The sequence below is a fragment of the Tachypleus tridentatus genome, chromosome 5 (assembly GCF_004210375.1).
Source record: "Tachypleus tridentatus isolate NWPU-2018 chromosome 5, ASM421037v1, whole genome shotgun sequence".
In the NCBI taxonomy this organism is placed as follows: Eukaryota; Metazoa; Arthropoda; class Merostomata; order Xiphosura; family Limulidae; genus Tachypleus; species Tachypleus tridentatus.
Genome location: NC_134829.1, coordinates 17217120 through 17242031, shown reverse-complemented (window position 1 = coordinate 17242031; position 24912 = coordinate 17217120). Strand labels below are relative to the sequence as shown.

The 24912-nt window shown below is 34.9% G+C and overlaps 1 protein-coding gene across 19 annotated transcripts in view; it reads right to left on the bottom strand.

Annotated features, from left to right (window-relative positions):
• Positions 1 to 24912, bottom strand: part of LOC143250620 (uncharacterized) — a 112030-nt gene that overhangs the window by 53536 nt on the left and 33582 nt on the right. For 15 of the 19 annotated variants that reach the window (XM_076501453.1, XM_076501455.1, XM_076501456.1 and 12 more), the window contains one exon: positions 16370 to 16454. In XM_076501453.1, the coding sequence (XP_076357568.1) occupies positions 16370 to 16454 (85 nt within the window). Of the gene's footprint in view, positions 1 to 16369; positions 16455 to 17868; positions 18002 to 20903; positions 21084 to 24912 lie in introns of those variants that run through there. The other 4 variants (XM_076501466.1, XM_076501465.1, XM_076501468.1 and 1 more) reach the window with 4 other exon arrangements.

Sequence of the window (24912 nt, the reverse complement as noted above, 5' to 3'; positions counted from 1 at the left end):
AAGCTACACGAGAACTATCTGTGCTAGCCGTCCCTAGTTTTGCAGTGTAGCGTTTCTTGTTTGTTCGGTTTTGTTTTTAAATTTCGCGGAAAGCTACACGAGAACTATCTGTGCTAGCCGTTCCTAGTTTTGCAGTGTAGCGTTTCTTGTTTGTTCGGTTTTGTTTTTAAATTTCGCGGAAAGCTACACGAGAACTATCTGTGCTACCCGTCCCTAGTTTTGCAGTGTACTAGAGGGAAGGCAGCTAGTCATCACCACCCACCGCAAACTCTTGGGCTACTCTTTAACCAACGAATAGTGGGACTGACCTTCAGTATAACGCTTCCACGACTGAAAGGGCAATCATGTTTGGTGTACGCAGGATTCGAACCCGCGTACCTCTAATTACGAGACGAGTGCCGCAACCACCTGGACATGTCGGGTCTGTAGCGTTTCTTGGCTCATCAATTGTAATATTCGCTTATTCTTCAACCATGTTATTTCTTTTGTTTTATTTGATGGTGTGCTAATGACGCATGTTTTTAGAAATCCCCACAAGAAGTTGAGCCGGGTGAGGACTGGAGAACGCGGCGACTATTCGTAAAGAAAGTACCAACTAATCCATCGATTAGGGAACGTTAATCCTGTAGCTCCCTTCTGTAATAAAATAAGAGCATCGTCTTATTTTCATCATCGCCAGTTTCATCTTGAAGCGTCTGTAAACACTTCGAGCCAATACTTTGGGTATATTAGGTTTGACCCGTTCTCATCATGTGCCTGTTTTTCTGTATTCAATAGGGACAGCTATGTCACTTCATTTCTCCATTTAAAATGAAGGATGATTCGTCAGAGAAACAAATGCATTCCGCCAGCTCGTCGTCGTTTTCAACTATCGTCATGAGCCTTTCACAAAATTCGACTAATCTGTTTAGATCGCCATTTCAAAGTTCTTGAAGTTCCAATTTGAATGAGTGTAACTTATTCATCTTCAAAATTGTGGCCACATTCACGTGTGACACGCCCACTTTGTCGGGTAGTTTGCGGTGAACTGGTCATAATTTTACAACACTACTAGATCGTATTAAGTATCATCAGTAACAGTTCGTGGTCTTTCCAAATGAGATCGCTCAACCGCTTTGAAGAAATCTCATAATTCTTAAATGTTGCTGTGATGTGGCTGTGGTCGTTCAGAATGACGTTCGTGAAAAACTTGCTGCAATCTTTTGCGAATTGCCTTCTTTGGCATAAATCACCACAATGTCAATCCGTTCTTGGAGTAAAAGTCATTCTTACAATTTAATCAAGCTATAATGAACATAACATAAAAAACAAATAGTAAAATAAGAGTGGGGCGGCGTGCACGACTTAAAAATAGCAAGTATAAACCTAAAGAAAGCGAGGAGTACAAGTCTACCAAAAATACGTTCTAGTAAATTTGTTGTTGTTGTTAAAAATTAATCACAAAGCTACACAAAGAACTATCTGTGTTCTGCCCATCACGTGTATCAAAACGTGGTTTTTAGCGTTCTGAGTCCGCAGAAAGTCTGCTGTGCCACTGAGGGGGACCTCTAGTAAATTTAAGAACGAAACAAATTACAATATGAAAGTTTCCACTTTTTATCTGGAAACTACATATATTTAAGATAACTTGTTCCACTTCAGGGAAATTGTTCGAACATAGAAGTTAGTTACCGATTAACAAATATTTTATCTGATATTAGTTTCAATTAAGTATTTTTAAATTCAAAATGTTCGGCGTTAAAATACAAATGTACCACATTTTGTGTTTTTGACATGAAATACGCAATTTTATCTACCTCTATTCCCGCCCACACAGTATGCTTGCTGGAAAACGTTTAAACGTTAATTATTTTAATAAACAGTTTGATGAGCCACGCTAGGTCCGTTAACATTCACTTGAAATTAATATTGCCACATTTAACCTTGGATGTCTACATGTATGGTTTTAGAGTGGTTTTAAGGACCTTAAACGTTGCACTAGTTTTTGGAATTACTCTACAGGAAAGTGCTGGTTATTTGCACAATTTCTAATGAATACTGTATATATGTTAAATAGAACAATTGACTAATGTGGTGTCAATACTGACTGACACCATCTCAGTATGTTTTGTGACTAATAGTTTGTTTGCTGTTGTTTTTTTTCTGGACTGAGTGCTGGTATAGAATGACATGCCCTTGGAATTGTTATTGAGACAATTTAATACATCTATACTGTCAATAAAACATCCTAAGAAACTCAGTTCCAAATAAACCAACTTAATCATGCATGCATTATGTTCAGTTTAAAAAATTCTTTTAAAACAGTGACTTTTCTAGCATTAGAAATAAGTATTAAGATATTCCCTTCTCTTTTCATGTGACTGAACAAAACTAATGATTTTTTTTTCTTGAAATTAATATTTAATTCCTCTAACTAATAATGTATTAGAAAATCTGGTACCATGTTGTACTGACGTACAAGACCTGGAATCATGTCGTATTGCTATAGCAGGTTTAGTATAACACAGTTCTATGACGGAAAAACAATTTAAATGTATATTTTACCGCATGCATTCTACTTACTTCATCTTCGCCCTTCTTTTTCACTAGAGTCTAAATTATCTAAACGAAGGCCTCAACAGAAAACTATATCGTTGGAAAATATCAATAAAGTTCCTAAAAACTAAATCACAGATAACTGTTATTTATCAGTATAGTTTCATGAAATTTTTAACAATCTGCTAGAAAGTTCGTATTTATTACAACTTCTCTCAGAAACTACCCTACAAGGTAGCAAAACCCAACACTACTGTTTGTTTTGGTTTGGTTTGTTTTGAATTTCGCGCAAAGCCACACGAGGGCTATCAACACTAGTCGTCCCTAATTTAGCAGTATAAGACTAGAAGGAAGGCAGCTAGTCATCACCACCCACCGCCAACGAATAGTGGGATTGACCATCACATTATAACGCCCCCACGGTTGAAAGGGCGAGCATGTTTGGTGCGACGGAGATTCGAACCCGCGACCCCCAGATTACGAGTCGAACGTCTTAACCCACCTGGACATGCCGGGCCCCTCAACACTACTACGTGGTTATTAAGATATTCTAAAATGTTGAATAATTAACTTGCAATGTAAGAAAGCATATCACCGACCGACACGTTAATTAACCGATTTTTACATATAAAATGACCAATTTGAAAAGTAATATAACAAAATCACTGTAAACTGTTAATATATTTCAAAGGTCTAGTTCACTATATTAAAACGATATGGAAACTAACAACATCGTTACAGCTCATGTCGCCAAGACCAGTCATATGTTGTCTGATATCTGTTCATCTTGACATTCGCTCCGCATTGCATTTTGTATTCTAAATGGCTCGGTCCTGTCCAAAGCACATCGCTCCTTTCGGCTGTCTTCCTAAAACTCATCGTATACAAAGACGCCAGTTACCCAATATCTGTTTCAACAATCCAATTGCACAAAAATTCATAGACGCTGTATACGTCCACATGACATACACCGCTGGCCAAAATCTTAAAGCCAAAGAACATAGAGAAATATATGCATTTTGTTTTGTTAGACTCAGTCACTTATTTGAGTAGAGCTTCGAAAGATGAAAATAAGAAAAGGAAAAATACAAATAAAATACATTTTTAGAATTTAATAGGGAAAATGTTAACACTATGAAATTAGCCTAAATACTAACTGGTCAAAAGTTTAAGACCATACCAAAAAGAAGTCCTAAACAGGGTAGGAAATGCCCAACAAGAGGTCTCAGTAGTGAGTTGCACGGCCGTCATTGCGAATAACTTCAAACAAACATTCGCTTTGGCATGGTCGATATAAGCGTTTGCAGAAGGCTGGCTGGAATGTTATTCCAAATGGTGAAGATGGCTTCACGAAGATCATGCACTGTTTGGAATTGACTTCCATTTCTATAAACTTCCCTTGCCATCCACCCCTAAACATTTTCAATGGGGTTCATTTCGGGCGAACACGCTGGATGGTCCAAAAGAATTATGTTATTTGCCATGAAAAAGTTTTTTGTTCTGCGGGCATTGTGGATTGCAGTGTTGTCCTGCTGAAAGATCCAGTCATTTCCGCACAAGCGAGGGCCTTCAGTCAATAAGGATGCTCTCTCCAACATGCCAATGTAGCCAGCTGCTGTTTGACGCCCCTGTATAACCTGAAGCTCCATTGTTCCATGGAAAGAGAAAGTACCCTAGATCGTGGTGAAGCCTCCTCCACTGTGTTGTGTAGAAAATGTCTCTTGTGGGATGTGCTTATTGTGCCAGTAACGTTGGAAGCCATCTCGACAATCCAGGTTAATTTCTTTCTCATCAGAGAACAAAACCTTTGTCCACTTTTCTACGTCCCATATTTGGTACTTTTCAGCAAAGTTTAACCGAACTGTTTCGTGGTGTGGAAGGAGGCGTGGCCTTTGAAGACGTTAACGGTTTTTAAAGCCTTTTTCTTGTAGATGCCGTCTTATTGTTCTTGTGCTGCATTCAGCATCCGTAAGGGCCTTAATCTGGTTCGACGATCGGCTGGTGTCTTGCCGGATAATCCGTCGAATCCTCCTGCTCAAACCGGCGAAATTTTCTTGGGTCGACCACTTGAAATTCACGTTCCGTATCCCTCAGGGTCTTTAATGAAATTTGCAACATCAGTTTTACTACGCCCAATGTAACCAGCGATGGCATGTTGAGAGAGACCTTGCTTTTGCAGCTCGACAATTCTGCCACATTCAAACTCTGTCAACTTTTTAGCCTTTGCCATGTTTTTACCCAATGTAACACAGGAGATGTCAGTGTGAGATATTGACAACGCTAATGCTTGAACACAAATGATTAAATTTCATAATGTTCACATTTTTCTTATTAAATGCTAAAAAAGTTTTTTTATTATTTTCCCTTTTCTTATTTTCAGATTTCAAAGCTCTACTCAAATAAGTGGTTGAGTCTAACGACGCAAAATGCATATTTTTTTCTTTATGTTCATTGGCCTTAAGATTTTGGCCAGCAGTGTGTGTCTTCGTATGGAACAATATGTAAACCTCTTTCATTATGCAGGTGCTTGAAGTTTGTGACGGTTGAACTGATATGTAATAAAAGCAGCTTCCGTTCTTTCTTATTTTGTATACTGTTGTATGGGATATGTAGACACGCTTTTATCAGTGATCTTTGTGATCAAACATTCATCTATTACAAGACGCTGTAATTTGTTTCCCACGTCTGGGGTACAACTCATTGCAGACGTTTTTATGCATGGTCCTTGTATTTCAGTTTGATTCATATTCCTTTATTTTACAATACCATTAATCCATGAATATCCCAACCTTAGATTTTTTTTCATCTTGGATATGAGCACATGCTTAAATATTTTACATTGGAGAGGATTGCTGTATACTCTTCCCAAAAACAATTAATCTACTGCAGTATCGTACTACTTACAAAACGTCAAATAATGTCTAAATATATCATATATATATATCGTATATATTCTCTTCTACCGCAAGTTTTATATCGGCTGTAGTTGTCATTTAACTTGATGTTATGCATATTAACAAATTACTGAATATAAGATACTTAACCTTCTGTATTCTTACGAGCATAATGATAACCTTATAATAAAACAAAGAACAACGCCAACGCTCAGTAATTCATAGCGTATTTTTGCATATAGAATGACTGATCTACAATCTAAGAAAGCTATAGCACCATCACTCTGAAGTTAATAACCTGTTATTACGTGTACAATAACGAGCTTTTCATGTAACAAAACGGAAAGCCATTCCACAATAATTAATATATGTTGTTGTTTTTTTACGGGAACGAACTGCTACGTAGAAACAACTCTAAGATATTATAATTATTTTATTCTTAAATTTACAATTAATGACCTGTAAGACACGAAAGCACGCAGTACTTAATGTTTCTTAATGCACATAAACCTATCTGCGAACAACATCGAATATATTTAACCATTCTATAGACCGGCAGAAACCCGCTTACTATTTTTTTAGTTTTGAGCCCAAACTACCAAAATTATCATTTTTTGAAAGCCACACGAGATTAAAAACTTTACTGTGAAATATAAAATATAAACTTAAAACAGCAACAATTTACAATTGGTTTCAATTTGCAGCTTTGAAGCGAAACTCGCGAAAATTTAAATTACTTGAGGTGACACTCACGATCAATGAAATACACGTTTGATAGCTTTGGCCAGATGTGAAATTGTAAATGAACATTGACACATTTTGAGGTTTTGAAATAACATTTTAACAACTGAATATATGGCTGATTTGATGTGACATTAGCGAAAACTTAACATGTAACAAATTATTATTAACTCATTAGGATTAGGAAATATAAGCCATCCAATATCTGATATGTATGCTGTACTTTAAAGCATTGTCTATAATATAACACCCTGTTTGTCTAGTAGCCATTTTACGCATATATATATAACGTTAATTCTCTGCCTGTAGTAGAAACAAACATACTGTTTGATTGGATAACTGGTTTTCTACTTACAGTAGTGCCCCGGCATGGCCAGGTGGGTTAAGGCGTTCGACTCGTAACTTGAGGGTCACGGGTTCGAATCCCTGTTGCACAAACATGCTCACCCTTTCAGCCGTGAAGGCGTAATAATATTAGGGTAAATCCCACTATTCGTTGGTAAAAAGAGTAGCCCAAGAGTTGGCGGTGGATGATGATAACTAGGTGCCTTCCCTCTAGTCTTACACTGCTAAATTAGGGACGGCTAGCGCAGATAGCCCTCGTATAGCTTTGCGCGAAATTCAAAAACAAACAAACACACTTACAAGAGCATATCTTGCTCTTTACTTATATTACGTTCTCTTTTCCCTATCATAATTTAGTAATAAGGAACATTCCATTATACTCATGTGCGGCGGAACGGGAAGGAAAGGATAGAGGACACATGCCCCCACTTTTTTGAAAAGTAGTAAAGTGCCTATTTTTGAAAATATGAAAGCTATAACATTAAAAGTGAAAAGGTTAGTAATCCGTATGTAGAGACTACACATGTAAGGCTGTGGCTACCAGCATTCTTACTGACTTAAAATAGCATTTCCTTTTAACACATCAGTAAAAATAAAAATGTGAAAGGTACCTTTGAAAAGTTGTGTCTCTCCAGATTAAAGGTGCTTCCATCATATTGATCGCACTATTTAAACAGATATCGAAACAAGGTACTATCATGTTTCACTTACATCTATTAAACAAGTTGTTAAAAGACTGAAACAGCACAAATATATTAGCCATCATTTGGGATTCAGTGAATGCAACAAAGATCTACTAAATATATGTTTTCTATTTTACTCAAAATAGTTTGTATAGTAACGTCAAAGAACTGAGGATAACTAACAAAAAATTTAATTGTTATTAAGCACAATGCTCCAAAATATTTAACGTGTTTTGCCCGTCGTGTGTATCTAAATCCGAATTTTATCGTTATAAGCCCTGAGAATTACAATTGAGCCCCCACGGTTTTTTTTAATAAAGAGATTAATGAATATGGTGTTGATGCGTTAAAATTTGTTTAATGGCATTACATTCATGTGTTGAGGTTAATGTCAACGCTCTGTGGTTCTTCTGATTCCAATACAGGTAGAAGTCGGGTGTGGCCTATTGGTTAGCGTGTTGGAATGTTAATCGGAAGATTTCTGACTTGCGTTTCATCTCTGTAAGAACGGGCTCTACACTTTGGGGCAGTTTGTGCCTTATAACAGTAAATACAATTTTCCAATATTCTATTAGAATAACCCATGAGGTTGAAAGTGGGTGTTGTTGACTAACTGCCTTTCCTTTAACCTATTAGTTCAAAATTAGGAACGGTTAACGCAAATACTGTATGCGTATTGTATGCACGAATTTACAAAATAAACAATATGTATTCACAACAATCGACTCTAAATTAACATTATATTTAATTAATAGTTAAAAACACTATAGCGTAATAACAAGGAAATATTAAACTTTTTTCTTCATTTTTGTTAAAAGTTTTTTTCGTTTTCTTACATCTCTGAAGGCGAAGGACTACAAAACTATATAACCCTTATTTAAGGGTGATACACAACAATAATTTTTATTTTAAACCCTAAATATTGCAATGACTTAGATCATCAGAAAAGAGTCTGTCATTAAAACAACCACAGACAAAAAATGTTCTTTATTACCGTCAGGGTATATGAACGCAGAAAGCTAGCAAAGCATTAAAAAGCAAAAGGTTTAATACCTGCAATAAAAATCACTCAGACTGAATAGCCTTTTTCAGACTAAGGACTAAGTTGGAAATATAACAAAAGTAAAAATAAACTGGAACATAAGTGATTATCGGAATTTGTGTATTATTTTATCGCCCTCTATAACATATACACAAGTAAGATCTACACGGGCACTTAATGAGCAGTCCACTCCAAACTAAGCCGATTATGGGCTAGAATGACGTCAACACAATTATAATACTATAGTGAAAACACTTATCACAACACAATAGTTACTAGTGTACTAGTCACGTATTCCTAATATGAAACAGGACATGTGCACGTGACTATACTTGTTGTCATTTTCCCCATTTTAATTTAATCGTTGAAACTGGTGAAAGCCTTTTTTGGTTAGTAGGTTGAGGTTAAGATCATTTATAAATACCTTTAACTGCTTGTTGTATTATATGGTATTTATATAGATATAATATCATTTTACATTGTAACAATCTAAGTTCCATACACGGTCAACTTCAAAAAGAAAATTGCGAGGAATTATATATTAACAACTATTGAGTGAAATGTTCTAACTAAATAAATGTATAATATTTGAAACAAATCTGTCTTGGTTTAGTTTATGATGAAGTTTAGATGGTATAATGTGCTCTATACTTTAGTAATTAAATGTCAATTAATTTTAAAAGACTATTCTTTTTCCCCATCTCAATTTCTAAGTCGTTTGAATATTGGATAGTCTAAGTTTTAGCCGAATAGTATAGTTAACATAATAAAATCATTTTTCAGTGTTCCGAATTAAATGAAAGAAAAAATGTATCTTGCAAACCTTGCAAGGTTCTCGTACATTCATGAACACGGATTTGTCACGAGGCGCGTGTGGTGTTAGTTAAAAAGCGCGCGTGGAACCGGCAGAATGCACGTGAAGTACCATTCCAGATGTCGCAGAGACGCGGGAATCAATGCTAATCAAATCGCGTGACCAACCCTTCGGAGTAAGTTCTAAAAGAAATATATCGATTAGGAGCATATTACGTTTCCTCATTAGTTATCCCAGCGCAAGAACAAATCTTTCAGATTCCGGAAGGGATAGGACTGTAGTGGGCAGGAAGTTTTATTAAGAGTGGGGGTTTATTTCCTGCACACACAAAAAAACGGCTCAAAGATACCATGGTTGTGTTTAACTACAGCAGATATAAAATATACAGAAGAGTGACTAACGAGGCATTTGAATGCAAAACGAAAACTGTAGTTTTGCAGCCTTTTCACGTAGTCCAAATGAAATTACAATCCGTTTATGTTAAACGAACGACAAAACGCAAACATTTTCATTTGATAAATACAACAACGGGGTTAATATACTTTAATTTATTAATTTTCACTGTATCTGGAGTAAACAGTACTAGGAACTGAAGCACAATTATCTTGCCTCGTAAAATAAAATAAGAAACCCAAATCTAGTGAAGTTATCCACGACAAGCACTCTTTCAACCCAAGATATTAAATATCAAATTACTAGCTACAGTTAGTGTGATGACACTGTAGGGTAAACACGATAATAATTGTGTTATGACGAGAATGCTACATAAGCTATGCTCAATAGAACAGTTTGTTTTGTTTTTTTACATACCGATCTAAAAGAGATAAAACATGAAGTTTATAACTGTTTATTGTTAAGCTCAAAACTACACATTGAGCTATGCGTGCTGTGTCCACCAGGGGAATCGATATCCGGTTTTTAACGTTATGGGCCCCAGACTTAACGCTGAGCCACTAGGGATACTGTGACTGACACTTGCCTAAACCTTACTCACATATTTCCAATTTAAGCAACGTACTTCCAGTTTCAATGTTTTCAATTCGATTTCCTTTTATCTCTGTATTAAGAGATGAGAGACTTATGGAATTGAATGTATTATCAATAATTGCACACAAAACTATCAAAGTGTTTTAAAATACATAGCTATCCAATCTCACGTAATTATAAGTAGTTAATTATTGAAGATTTCCGTGGTAGGTCAGCAGTAAGGTTACAAATTTATAGTCTTAAAACACGGGGTTCGATTCCTTGCGGCAGATCAACCGCAGCTAGTTTTTTTGTTTGGTTTGGTTTAGAGTAAAACAATACAAGTTAAAATTTCCAAAGATGTTTGTAGTAATATTTTTAGTTGTACAGCATTTACATTAGTTAAATTTAAAATAAAGGAAAATCCGTCAAAATATTTAATCATAGCACTCATTCGTCTTTCTTTTATTAAACAAGGGAATGAAACTTCTTCAAAAATGTGACGCTGGAATAAAAAAAAATGTTCGTATAGGCAATTCACAATGTGAGTGTGCACGAGACAGAGATATGGTTTAATAACAGTTTTGACCGAAGGGATACCTACAACGAGATTTGCCTGTCACTGAACGTTCCAATGTTCAGATATGTCCTGTAATTCTGGATTAGAAACCATACAATATCAATATCACCAAAGTTTTTAACTCATGTGACGAAAAGAAGTAATTACATTCTCTTTAAACTTCACATTGTGGAGCGCCCTCTGGAAGGCGATGTAGGAAAGTTCAACAGTGCAGACAATGATTTGAATTTAATTTTATCGTAAAATAAAATAAACTTTCTTCCACACCATGCGTTCTCAGTATTTTTACTATCGTTTTTATGATGACCTCCCAGCATTCCGAAGGACAGATAGAGATTTTTGGTTTTCGTAATACAAATTAAAATTGAATAAGTAAAGTCATTTTATTGGTTCATAATAGATGAATTCAATCTTAAATGATAGACTTAAAAAGTACATCTTGGCGGAGGTTCGGATTACCAGCCGTTCCCTACAGCTTTTTCTCATTTTAAACACAAACAGATAATTGAACTAACACTATCGTGTACAAGTCACTGCATTCAGTCAGTAAGTTTGCAGACTGAAAGCATTCAGCATTCGTTGTTACAGCACTATGGAATAAAAATCATCATTGTCCATTCTCTCATAGGAGCTAGATTCTATGCCTGACATCAGGAAATGACATCTTAAGGTCAAAATTTATTGTCTCCACAACGTCGACAAAACATGAGAAATGGTAATTTTTTGGTCATATCCTGGGTTTATTTTATTTGTTATGAATTTCACAAATGTAACCAAACAATAAATTTTTAACATCATAGTTATTAACACTCAGTGTGTCATAATGATTAATCAGAATTATTTTACTGGCTTAGGAAGTATTTGTGTTCCTTTCCTTTTCAATCTGTTCCAGTGGAAAACTGTTGAAATTGGGAGCATTACTTTCAATAAAAGTGCTACACAAATTCACACAAGGTTCGACGTTTAGCTGACGTTAACACCAACCTTTTTAGGAACAACATACAAGGATAAATCGCTACAAGTCTCGTGACGTCCATTGACTTAAATATATGGTTTCGATTTTAACTGCGTAATAAACAGCTTATTTTCGTACAAGTTTCTCTTGCTCCCATACATGTGATTTTAATGTTAGAAAAATATATTTGTTGTTTTATAAATGTCTCGTAAAACTACTCGAGATTATCTAGGTTATCCGTTTATAATTTTGAACTCATAAGTAGAGGGAATTTAAGACAGCTGATAAACAATACTCATCACTAGCTCATGAGCTACTCTAATCGAACAATAAGGTTTCACCATTACTCTTATAACTCATCCATGGTGCTCCAAAGCGTAAAGCGTGGTCGTGTTTTTTGTTGTTGTTTTTATGGGTTAAGAAAGGTGGTAACGGGGCTGGTTGTTGAGACTAAGCTATATTTTTCTGCCCATCTCACCACTAATTCACGACTTATTTCCCTCTTTATGTAAAAAAAAGGTATGACAATCCTGACAAAAGAAAGTTGTCTTTGGTCTTGAACATCATGGAAATCTCAAAGTCCAATATTTCTTATATTCAAAATATTCGGGAAAAAATTAACACAATAAGTTTTTCTGTACATTTGTGAATGCCACTCTACAACATTAAAATAGTAGCTATTTCTGATCCCCAATAGTTTCTCCGAATAAAAGAAGAAAAAAAACAATTGTTCCTCAAAATGTCCTCCCAGACGATGTCACTATTGCGAAATATATTTTACAGAAGGACAAATAATTTTGAGGTAACTGTTTAGGCTTTCAAAACGAGTCAAAATGTTTGTATGCCAAGAGGAACAAAATATACTAAAGAAATTACCTACAGGATACAGATGAAGATAAAAAAACAAATTCTTATTCACTTTAAACTACAGGATGAGCAAAAAGTCTCGGCGCCTCACCCCTATTTATAGCTCCTGTTAACAGTTTAGTTTTAGCGTTTTAATAATGATTGTGGCAAACGGATGATATGAAACAACTGACAAAAACTGTTGAAAGTTTCGCTTAGGGAGGATGTTTCATCGCACGTGGAGACATGTCATCCTATGTCATGAAAGGAAGGACAGACATACACACACTTGGATTATTAATGGAATCTTTTGTTAGTTTGTGTATATAAGATATGTAACTATGTCAGAAGGCAATAAACTCTTTCATTTGTTTGTAGTTAAGCGCAAAGATATAGAATGGGCTACCTGTGTTCTGCCCGCCACGAGTATCGAAACCTGGCTTATAGCGTTGTGAGTCCGCAGACATATCGCTGTTCCACTAGGGTGGGGGGCAAACTTCTTGCATATACACTATCTGTATTTTACTTTGAGGGGGTGCCCAGACATTCTACCTACATTGTATATCAAAGCAAACTGTAAACGTTTCTTACTAGTAAACAAGCACATAGAAAGAAGTGAAGGGCTCACTGCTGTACTACCCGAAAAGCAAGATAACACTTTGCTACTAAACATCACGCGCAGTTTGTAGCGCATGCACTACTTGAACTAATTCAATATTGAAACAACGGTGTGAAATATCACGAAGTTTTTGTTTTGTTTTTTCTTTAAATGTATTGAAACGATTTATTTATAATTTAACACTTGATGGGGAAGGGGGTTGCGACTACCCATATATAGGGAGGGGGGTTGCGACTACCCATATATATTTGGACACTGTCATAATGAACAGTTCCAAAACGAAAGAAAACCGATCTCAATAAACGTTCTGACTCATACCATGATTCACGGCAATAATTTACTGATAATGTGGCATAAAGTCAGCTAAAAATGAATTGATAACGAAGAGAGCGAAGGAAAGCACTCGATTATTGGTTAAAACAACTTCCACTTATTCTCTCGGTTAATGAAACAATTTCGGGGAAACAAAACGTTTTTCCATAATTAAATTTTGACTGACGAAGGCTAAATATGTTTTATTACAAACAAACCACGAGGTTGTAGCACGTAAAACGTATTAAACTGTGCACGTAATGTAAAGATGAAACAGATTACAGTCAGTTCTGCCAGTATTTCAGCCAATAAAAAAAACACTTCGCTAATAGCGTCGAAAAGACTGTCATTAGGCATCATCTTCTGCTACTTAACAGTTTATTAAAAGTACTGCTTATAATCATAATAAAGCGACTTCTAATAATTATTCTAATAAAAACGTATAACGAATACATCAGACTGATATTGAGTGTTCTTACACGTATAAACAATACAGTGGAGACAATAAACAATGATTTTAATAAAGTTTCGCAGAAGACCTTTATGGTGAACTCTTGTCCCGTGTATTGCACGTTCTTTAATCTTATGTTTTTAATTTAGTCGAGCGCGACATTTTACATAGAGCACATCCTATTCGTAAATGTTATTGAGTTCCTCAGCGGGCCAACAGTATCTTTACGTATTTACAATGGTAACATTCAGGGTTCGATTATGCGCGGTGGACAGGAGCAGAGATGGTTTGTCCAATGTGTAGCCTTGAGCTAAAACAAACACAGCCTTTATCGAAAACATCCTATGCAATAGCGTACAGTATAGAACATTCTAGCAAACCGTAAAATTGCTTCATTCTGAATGTCGTTTGGAAAGCAGAAAATACAGGATGTGCAACAAGTGAGGCGTCAAATACAGTTGTGTGTATGGAGAGTATAAAATCCTTAAAAAACTTTGAAAAAGTCATATCATGAGGTGTGCGTGTGGTTTTGGGGTGTTATTTGATTAGTTCATATAATTACCACATGGTGATGGAAACTGTAGGCAACACTTACATATAAATTATAGTATAAGTTAATGTACTCAGATTGGACATAATAATAACACTAATTTATTTCTAATGTGCAAACATTGTTGCTAAAAGCATACATTCTTCTGTTATCAAAGTTACAATAAACATAAAACCCATTCAATTATTCAAATTGTCACTTCTGAATTAAACTAGTTTCGGAAAATGTTATCTCTCCGAACTGATCCTGACTAGTAACAAATTGAAAAAAAAAATGGCCTCTTATAGTGTTTGTTGTCTGCAAGTTATGTACGAAGCGTTCGACTTGTCTTATGCACGATCAACACGACTAATTTATTCTACCGGACTACAAAATTTAAGGTGATGTATTCACAATACACATTCATCACGAGTATTTATTTTTTTGTTTGTTTTGAATGTTGCGCAAAGCTACTCAAGGGCTATCTGCGCTAGTCGTCCCTAATTTAACAGTGTAAGACTAGAGGGAAGGCAGCTAGTCATCACCACCCACCGTCAACTCTCTCTTGGGCTACTCTTTTACCAACGAATAGTGCGATTGACCGTCACATTATAACACCCCCACGGCTGAAAGGGCTAGCACGTTTGGCACGACGGGGATTCGAAGCCTCAGATTACGAGTCGAACGCCTTAACCCACCTGGCCATGCCGGGCTCCATCACGAGTAACTTGATGAGAGTTGGAATTCCGCGCGATTGATCCTGATCAGCGACAAGTGGTAACACAAATGACAGACTGGACTTCACATTCTCATCAAAATATATAGCTTTGGTGATGAGCGAAAAAAAAAATATATTATCCTAGCTTATCTGCTGAATAATCAAGAAGGAAACTTTAGTGGCGGTACTGCTAAGTCTTCAAATATGCTTACCAGATGTACTTGAGTAAAGTCCCCAAACGTGTTCTCTTTCACGAGAAAATAGACAAAACTTAAGAATAAAAAGTTTTTATTTTCGCTTTTTAAGCTTACGCTGTATTGTAGCGCTTTATTCTTCTCGTGATTCATGATATGTACCCGTTTTACTGACGTCACGACAGTAGAAATTACAACGTTAAGCATCCCTTACGTGACGTAATTTTCGTCTCTGCTAACTGACCGACAGACACTGCTGTATAGGTGACACAGCCCCTTTAAGGCCCCTTTCGGAGAAAAGATATATGTTCATTTATAATGAAGAAAACACAGCTCAAACAATACACACACAATGTCATTATAACAGCATAAAATAAAAGGTAAAAATCCTTCTACAGTCTGGAATGAGACGTCAGAGGAAGAAGCTCAATTATAATACAGTAGTTGATTTTTTGGTTATATAATACCTATAAATATTATTGCATATTTACCTTTTATACACTTTACACATCATGAGGGTCTATAAAAATATTATTGGGCCTCTAAAACAAATCTTAACAGGCCCATTTAGGGTTTGCAGCTTGAAAAAACTTTGGCTTTCACGCTCAAGGCTACAACTTTTGTTATATAAACGTTTAACACATAGTATGGAGTATCGTATAACATATAATACTAGACCATTAAATGCTTTCAAATAATAAAATGTGCTAATTAACATTTTCGTAAATAACAGCAATTAATTTGTCCGTTTATGTTGGCTATTTACTGTATACTCATTTATCCATAGAGTGTGTTTCATGTTCTCATAGCAAAGGACTGAAGTAGTTCCCCGTCTACGGACTTACAACACTAAAATCAGGGGTTCAATTCCCCTCGGGGGACACAGCAGATAGCCCGATGTTGCTTTACTATAAGTAAACACACACACACGATTTAAGTGTGAAAGGTATACGAGAAACATATTGACAATATAAATCATAATTTTTAAAAATCATGTTAAGCTAGTGATATAAAATATTTTTAATATTTTAAGCCTACGCATCACAAAAAGTTCTAATATCCTGCTCTATTTCAACAGTATTAATGTTTAAGTTGGAAACAATTAAATATAGATTTAAAGTTTTTTTAACTGAATACTTCCTTACCTCATAAATCAAAATCTTAGCTTGTTCATAGAAAGCTTCAAGAGTGGCGTTATAACGAAGTTCTCTTACACTCTGCGCAAAATATCTGGAAATAAAAGATATGAAAAAAATCACAGTTTAAAGCTATAGTAGAGATTTACTTTTTGTTTTTTATGCTCCCTTTTTGATGTGCAGATCTCGTCACGTATACGAAAATATAAACACATAAGTTATAGAGAAAACCTAGTTCAAGTACATGCACAAGGCAGCTGTATGAAGTGTAAAACATATCGATACGATATTTACTTATATTTAAAAGATTGTAATATACATTCTAAAATAAAGACTTCAAAGGGTTATTTAACGTATTCAAAATTTTAAAAAATGAAAACTTCAAACAAACAAACAAACAAGAATATGGAACAAGAATAAGAACAGAAACAAAAACGCAACAAAAAAGATAAAAATAAATAACAATCTGACAAGGAAGATAGAAACAAAGAATTAAAAACTGTTAACTGAAATATTTGAACGTTAGTTTTCTACAAAAACGGATGATAGAAACTGGTTTGTTTGTTTGTTTTGAATTTCGCGCAAAGCTACACGAGGACTATCTGCGTTAGCCGTCCTTGATTTAGCAGTGTAAGACTAGAGGGAAGGTAGCTAGTCATCACCACCCACTGCCAACTCTTGGGCTACTTTTTACCAACGAATAGTGGGATCTATCGTCACATTATAATGTGCCCACGGCTGACAGGGCGAGCACGTTTGGTGTGACAGAGATTCGAACCCGTGACCCTCGGATTACGAGTCGAATGCTTTAACCACCCAGCCATACCTTGCTAGAAACTAGTTAGTAATATACAATTAACTAAGCTTTTCTGCTTATTATTTGTTTGTTTATTATAAGCTAAGTTTTTACTTTTATTTCGATAACACGTGCCTTTGATGTTTTTATTATATTAATTTTTCTATGTTCTACGGTAATTCCTGTTCACTGAATCTCAAAATGATATCTACTTTACTTCATCATGTACCGATTTATCACAACTTCATATTTACATTTAAATAAGGGTCACATTTTGTTATGCTTAAAATACTGATAACTACTGATTATATATTTCTCCAGTCGAAACGCGACTTGTCGATCGTTTTAAACCTAAACATAAAAGAAAAATATTCCTTGTGGTAATAATAGTTTGGTTTTAGTAAATCTTTAATTCCTCCCGTTTTGTAACAACTCAATACGCGATAGTAAAGAATAATTATTTTCGAAATTTGCGTAGTTGATATATGAAAAATCTGTTCTTAAAATATAAACAAATTTTATGAGGCTCAAATTCGTAGGCCTGTAGCTTTTTAAAAACTTTGGGTGAAATTTGTAACCGGTCTACTTGAAACTATGAGATTTAATCGTTTAAAAATTTTGTTTTTATGTTATATTTTGTATGAACTTTGAAATGTAGACACTCTTGTTCAACTAAAACAAAATCCTCAAAATAACAAAGTTCAAAACTTACCTAATACTATTTTGTGTGTATTTTCTTATAGCAAAGCCACATCGGGCTATCTGCTGAGCCGACCGAGAGGAATCGAACCGCTACTTTGAGTGTTGTAAATCTGAAGACTTACCGCTGTACCAGCGAGAGACTTCTACGTTGTAGAGAGCATTAAGATATTTATTATAACAGTATTGACTACTGTCTATACAAATGGAGAAATTTTGACTTGTTTCTGTGTTATAGGTGTTACTGTTAGAGTTCAACTTGTTCAGTTTATTTAACTACAAGTTACGTGTTTAAACAGCGACAGAGACGGCCCAAAAGTTAGCATACCTGGACTGTAAAAAAAAAGAAAAAAAGTGAGTATCCATGATTTTACGACTATAAGTGCAAAAACGTGCTCCGCACTTCAGTAAGTAGGTACACTCACTGTGCAGTATACAAATGATGGTCAAGATCTATTATTCGACCAGTCAAGAAAAGCCTAAGAGTTGGCTGTTGGTTCTGTTGATAAAATCTTTCCTCTAATCTATGAGAGAGAAAAACAACTTAGGGACAGTTATGTGTAGTTAGTCCTTATAACTGTAACATTTTGTGAAACGACTTTATTTTCCTGCCTCTGGGTGCATGTGGTTGATAGTTTAATTCAAAGTCTATTAGAGTCATGTGATATTTTTTAATTTTCGAATAAAATCATTCTGAGAGATTATAAGATACTGACCAGGAATACATTTTGTCATTTACTTCCGAAATCTCGAATCCGACAGATTTCTTTTCTAGTGATATAAGGCAATGAAAACAGTGCAATCACATCTGGCTGTATTCCTTACAATGTAAGTGTTTATAAGGATCCATATAGTGGAAGCAACGCTGTGATAATGTGTCTAAATCGGGCGAACTAATAACCACTAATGGTACAATATTATGTTCATTATGATAAAGCATGCTATGTATTGCAACCTATCTCGGACGAGCCCCCAATTTATTATGTAACGTATTATTTCGAATAGTCTGAAACCGAGTTACATAACTTATATTTAGTAATTAAATGTCGATATGTATTCAACTTGGGATACTTGCCAAGAAGATTTGTGCGCACAGTTTTTATTAAATACAACTTTATTTTAACATATAAACAACAATACAACTTACAGTAATGTTTATTACATATAATGATTTATGTACAAATGTTTTACAAATTTAATAACAATATTGAGTGTTTCGTGATGACTTGACGAAATCTATCTCAGAACGATTGGTATGGGTATTAACACTTTTACTAATAAAGCATTGAACAACGTTTCAACGTTCCTAGATTATCTTCAGGTTAACAAAGAGAGAGTTTGCAAACTGAGATACAATATTGAGTTTTCTAAATATTGAGTTTCCTTTATCTTATCGCGAGTTCGCAATGAGTGAATTAATTTTGAGTTGATGAAGATTCAGTTTACGTAACAGTGAAGTAGCTACCTACGTGTACTAATGTCTGGTGTGAATCCGCTGAAGTTAAATAGTTTGTAATGTTCGAAATTTATAAACGTTCTTGGTCAAATATCTAAAGTTCCTGATTAATAAGCGTTGTGACAACCACAATTAGTTTTCGAGGTTTATATTACATCAACTATAACAAACCAATACTATTTACTGTCTCTTGGCGCGTCGCGTTAGTTATATTTATAGGTGTGAGGTTTCTTGAAATTTCAGCTTATACAACAATATAATTGCTACACCAGTGTTTACGTACACATGCGAATTGTTGTTTCATACACTCTAAATTTCTACAATTTTAGTAGATAGGCGGGAATTTTTAAATACAGATTTAACACTTTACGTTATGTGTATTCCTAAGTATAACTTAATCATCGATATTAAAACAGCTACACCGCAGTAAATCCATATAGTATAACCAATAACGGAAACAACATACTGTTCGTTGTGATAATCTTTGAAGTGTTGATTGTACTTTAACTTCAGTAATTTTCTCTGTTGCTTTTCCTCATAAAGACTCTTTTGAATTTTCATCAGAAATAGTTGATAAATGTTTAAGACACCAAACACACCCTTTCTGCCGTTGGGGCGTTATATAGTTACTGTCAATCCCACTATTAGTTGGTAAACGAATAGCCCAAGAGTTGGCGGTGGGTGGTGATGACTAGCTGCCTTCCCTCTAGTCTTACAATGGAAAATTAGGGACTGCTAGCGCAGATAGCCCTCGTGGAGCTTTATGCGAAATTTAAAAACAAACAATCAAGCCTAGTAACGTTGTTAAAACCTATTAATTTGCACAACCAATATGATTTTAAATTTATTACTCAAATTTAAGAGAGGAAATACTTAAAAATTGATTGAATTATTCAAAACTAAACAATTAGTGTAGTAGTTTATCTGACGCTCGATCAGCTTACTGTCGGGTCAGTATTCAAATAATTACCTGTTTAACGATAGATGATTTCACTGAACCTTAATGACAAGTACAATAACGATAAAATGAATTTGCGAAGTTTCAAAATGAGGCTTCTTGTCGTTACTTTATAAGCGAGTTTCTAGACAATTTATCTTTAATCTGAGACATATCTATAAGATTGTTGTTGTTGTGAATAAAGCACAAAGCTGCATAATGGGCTGTCTGTGTTCTGCCCACCACGGGTATCAAAACCCGGTTTTTAGCATTGTAAGTCCGCAGACATACCGCTGAGCCACTGGGGGCATAAATATAGGCGTGTGTGTTTTTTCATAGCAAAGCCACATCGGGCTATCTGCTGAACCCACCGAGGAGAATCGAACCCTGATTTTAGCGTTGTAAATTCGTAGACTTACCGCTGTACTAGCTGGAGGTCTATAAGAAAATCTAATTTTTCTTATCGAAAGTCTGAAAGTTATCCCAATTATACACATTAAAGTATGCAATACTTAAAGCCTAAATTTTTCATTTCGCTTCATGAAACGTTATAAAACAAACATACAGACAAAAAACTGTAGTTACAGATAAGCTTGTTAACGTTAGAAAATCCGTTGTTCATATCAAAATATTTAAAATTATTAACTACCCTTACCTTTTCTATCCACAGTTTTATATGTTACACTAGAAAGTTGAATGAAAATAGATATCGCTTGTTTCGATACCGAAAATCAACTACGAGGGGAAATCCTTATGCTCATGTTACCACTGTGGTAAGAAGATGATTTCTCTAGTATATGAATATTTGTAGTTAAAGTAAAAATAAAAATAAAATGACGTTTCAGTTGCTTATGATGCTCTATGTGTATTTCCTGACAAGTGTTCCCATAACGTGACTGTGAGCGAACGAAATACGCAAAGTCACTTCCTCATTCATTGATTTTGTCTGTTACGAAATGAGATTCTGAATACTTAGGCCTAGTGACAATTATTACTGACCATGTGGACAACCTATTTGCCAGATTGAAAACATTTGAATTACTAGAAAAAAATTTAAATAATGTTAATTAACAAAATTGGTATTTTTATTTTTTTATTTATTATTATTTTGTTGAGTATGACTATATTTCTGATATTTTTATTATGGTATTTTGATCAAACAAGTTTTGTAAACCTTATACAGTAATTGTAAAAATAATACATATACAAATGATTCGGCACTTTAACTGCGAAATTAATTTTGGTCCCTAAACAGTTTCCAAACATTCATATCTGCAAATTGACAATATTATTCGTGCTTCCTTTAACATAAACCTTTATGAGGGGACAACTTACTTGACCACGGGCCTTCAGAAAACTTAAACTCACAATTAATAATTCATTTCTTATAATCGATGTTTCACTATCTCTCTACTAAGACTTTATACCAGATAATATTGTTATAACTTGTCTTTAGATATACGAAGAAAGATGAATATGTTGATAAAAACACAAATAGTCACGTTTATAAAAAGTATTGAAACTTCTTGGGGATAATCCTTGGTAAGTATTTAAGCCTTATTGGCACTTTGTAGTCATATTTGACATTTATTGCGAAGTTTAATTCCTAAAAAATCATCTTTAGAGAAGTGTTGCTATAAGAAAACACACACACATCCTTATACCGTACATTAAAACTGAATAATCAGTCGTACATTTTCATAGTATTGTGGACAAAGGCAAAAATATGTATTCGGTTATTAGTCCTGGTATAATGATGTTTTATTTTATTTTTCTAATAACAGGAACCAGAAGATAGAAATCAATGTTCTCACCAGTTAACATTTAAATAGTTTCACCTGGATAATATTGTCTGGGGAATTTGTGGACGTGTTCTTTATAGGTTGTTATAGATATTCTTTACTACGTATATTTGAAGTGTGTGGTTTGGTTTGTTTCGAATTTCGTGCAAAGCTACACCAGGGCTATCTGTGCTAGCCGTCCCAATTTAGCAGTGTAAGACTAGAAGGAAGGCAGCTAGTCATCACCACCCTCTGCCAACGCGTAGTGGGATTGACCGTACATTATAACGCCCCCACTACTAGCGGAGGACAGTGTAAGGATCGGTAACTATTTACAAGTCTTAAAAATAGAACTTTTGTTAAATATCTCTTTAAAGATGCTAAATACACTCAGACAAAATATTTATTACAGACGACTATACTATTGTTTTTGTATGAAATCAACAGTTATAACAATTATTAGAGAGCACAGCACATGTATGTGAATACATAAGCTGTTAAGAAACAAAATGTAAAAGAAAACTTGTAAACAATGTAATACAGAGGATCACTACGTTATATTAAAGCGCAGTTTCAGTTGCAAAAGCCTTCGTTAGAAAACTCTCCTGTTCAAAGCACATCCTTCTCCTCAACGATTTTCATAATCCATCTAGTATACGACAATAGTAGTCCCTCAGCTCTCGTTTTAATAGTCAAATACCCTTTTTCACTCTCAAGTTGGAACAGTTGAAAGTATATGTCGTGGAATCAACATATATGTACGTGGCTCGTATCGCTTTTCCCAGATGAAAATCCTATCCTTCTCGATTAGACCTCCCCAGGGGCTCAGCGGTATGTTTGCGGATTTACAACGCTAAAATCCGGGTTTCGATACCCGTGGTAAGCAGAGCACAAATAGTCCATTGTGTAGCTTTGTGCTTAATTTAAAAAACAACAACAACAACCTTCTCGCTTATGTTGCCGAAATGTTTGTCTGGGACAGTGTTTCTCAACCGATGGGTCGCAGCCAATAGGTAGGACGTAAAGCAATTTGAGGTGGACTACGAAAAGGCTTAAGATTAAATGATAATATAAAAGGTTGCCAAATAGCAAAAGTATAATACAAACTAAATAACACCTCACAAAATGCTAACTATAAATTAGTGTCACGTGTTATACTATCTATAATTTTCTGCTTTGGACAGCGGGAAATTTCTTGAAGTTTAATTGGGCCATATCCTTAAATAAGGTTGAAAAACGCTGGTACTGGTCTCAGACGCCTTTTAACATCGAAATTTGTGCTCTTTGATTCTTATCTGTTATTAGACTCCGCATCTATTATCACTGACAGTCCTCGTTCCAAAGATGATTCAATTTATTTTGTTTTCAATGCCATTAAATATGAAGGATAATTCCTCTCAAACTCAGTTCTAATACGTACGGTTGCACCACAAAGTAATGTCAGCTGTGGTTATCTCTACTTTCCTACTTTCATATTCAAAATAGTTTTCATATAATGTACTCAGCCCTCTGTATAACAAGCTTCTAGTTAATTATTAATGCTTGCCTGTTTATACCAAATATCACTGACTGACAGGCTTGGTAAGAAGTATTATAAAATCTTTGTTTGAATCTACTTAAAAATGTTTATTACCTAAATTATTAGCCGTCCCTAATTTAGCAGTGAAAGACTAGAGGGAAGACCACCCACCGCTAACTCTTGGGCTACTCTTTTACCCATGGTTGAAAGAGCGAGCATGTTTGGTGTAACGGGGATTCGAACCCGCGCCCCTTAGATTATGAACAAGCGTTGTAACCACCAGACCATACTGGGTCAAGTACTAAGTGCGACCAAACATATCTAAATACTTTAACCACATGTATATTACAATATATAACAAACTCCACATTTAAAAAAATCCCTTTGCTCTTACCTTATGACATAGTAAAATACCCGTGGTCGTCTTATCTGTCGAATGAGTTTAGTTTTTTTCACACAAAATTGACATTAAAAATACTTGGAATACGCAATTATTTTCAAACCGCCTATCTGCTTTAATTTGTAACTGTAATGACTGAAAAGAAAATCGAACTCCTCTGGAGCTGTATACAAATATGCCGAACTAGGTACATGTTTAATTTCGATTGTGCATATTGGTATAAAAGAAGATATGCAATATTGGTAATGAATTATCTTATGACACCAAGTTTGTTATTTGTATTTAACTGGGAACTCAACGTTTCATTTAACACCTTCTTCAGAAGAGTTCCATTAGGGTTTGTTTTTCAGCGAAAAACTCGTGAAGAAGATGTAAAGAAAACGTTGTGCGTTCAATTAAAAGATGAATAACAAATTTATGAGGTCGTTTATTACTTGAACCAAGACGTGTATACGTTTATGTTCATTGTTCCGTGGCAGTTCCACGAAATACGAACCCTGAGAAAAAGGAAATTATGTTTGTTTATTCCGGTTGAACTTCCCTGTGAAGCTTAGAATAAGACGTCAGTTGTGGGTGCATCTGAAGTTTAATCTCTTTCTCATGTGATCTAAAAACGTAACCCAGTGTTACACTAATTCTACAATTCGTGAATCATTAACACATCACAAAAAAAAAACCTTCATCGTGTTAAAGAATTTTTTAAAGGCTAATTTGGTTCTCGCTCTTTTAGGACAATAATTACAGATAATTTTAAAGCAAAGAAAAATAAAATATGCTTATTGTAAGCCAATTTAAAAACTGCCGACATCTAATAGTGTTCGAATATCAAAATCAGAATCACTCATTTCTCGTTTTCATGTCATCCATTCAAAGAAGTTCAGTTTGGCTTTGTCTGGTGTAGACTTTTGTACCAATCATTTAGATCCATAGATCTAATTTAGATAGATTATTGTGCTAAAACAGA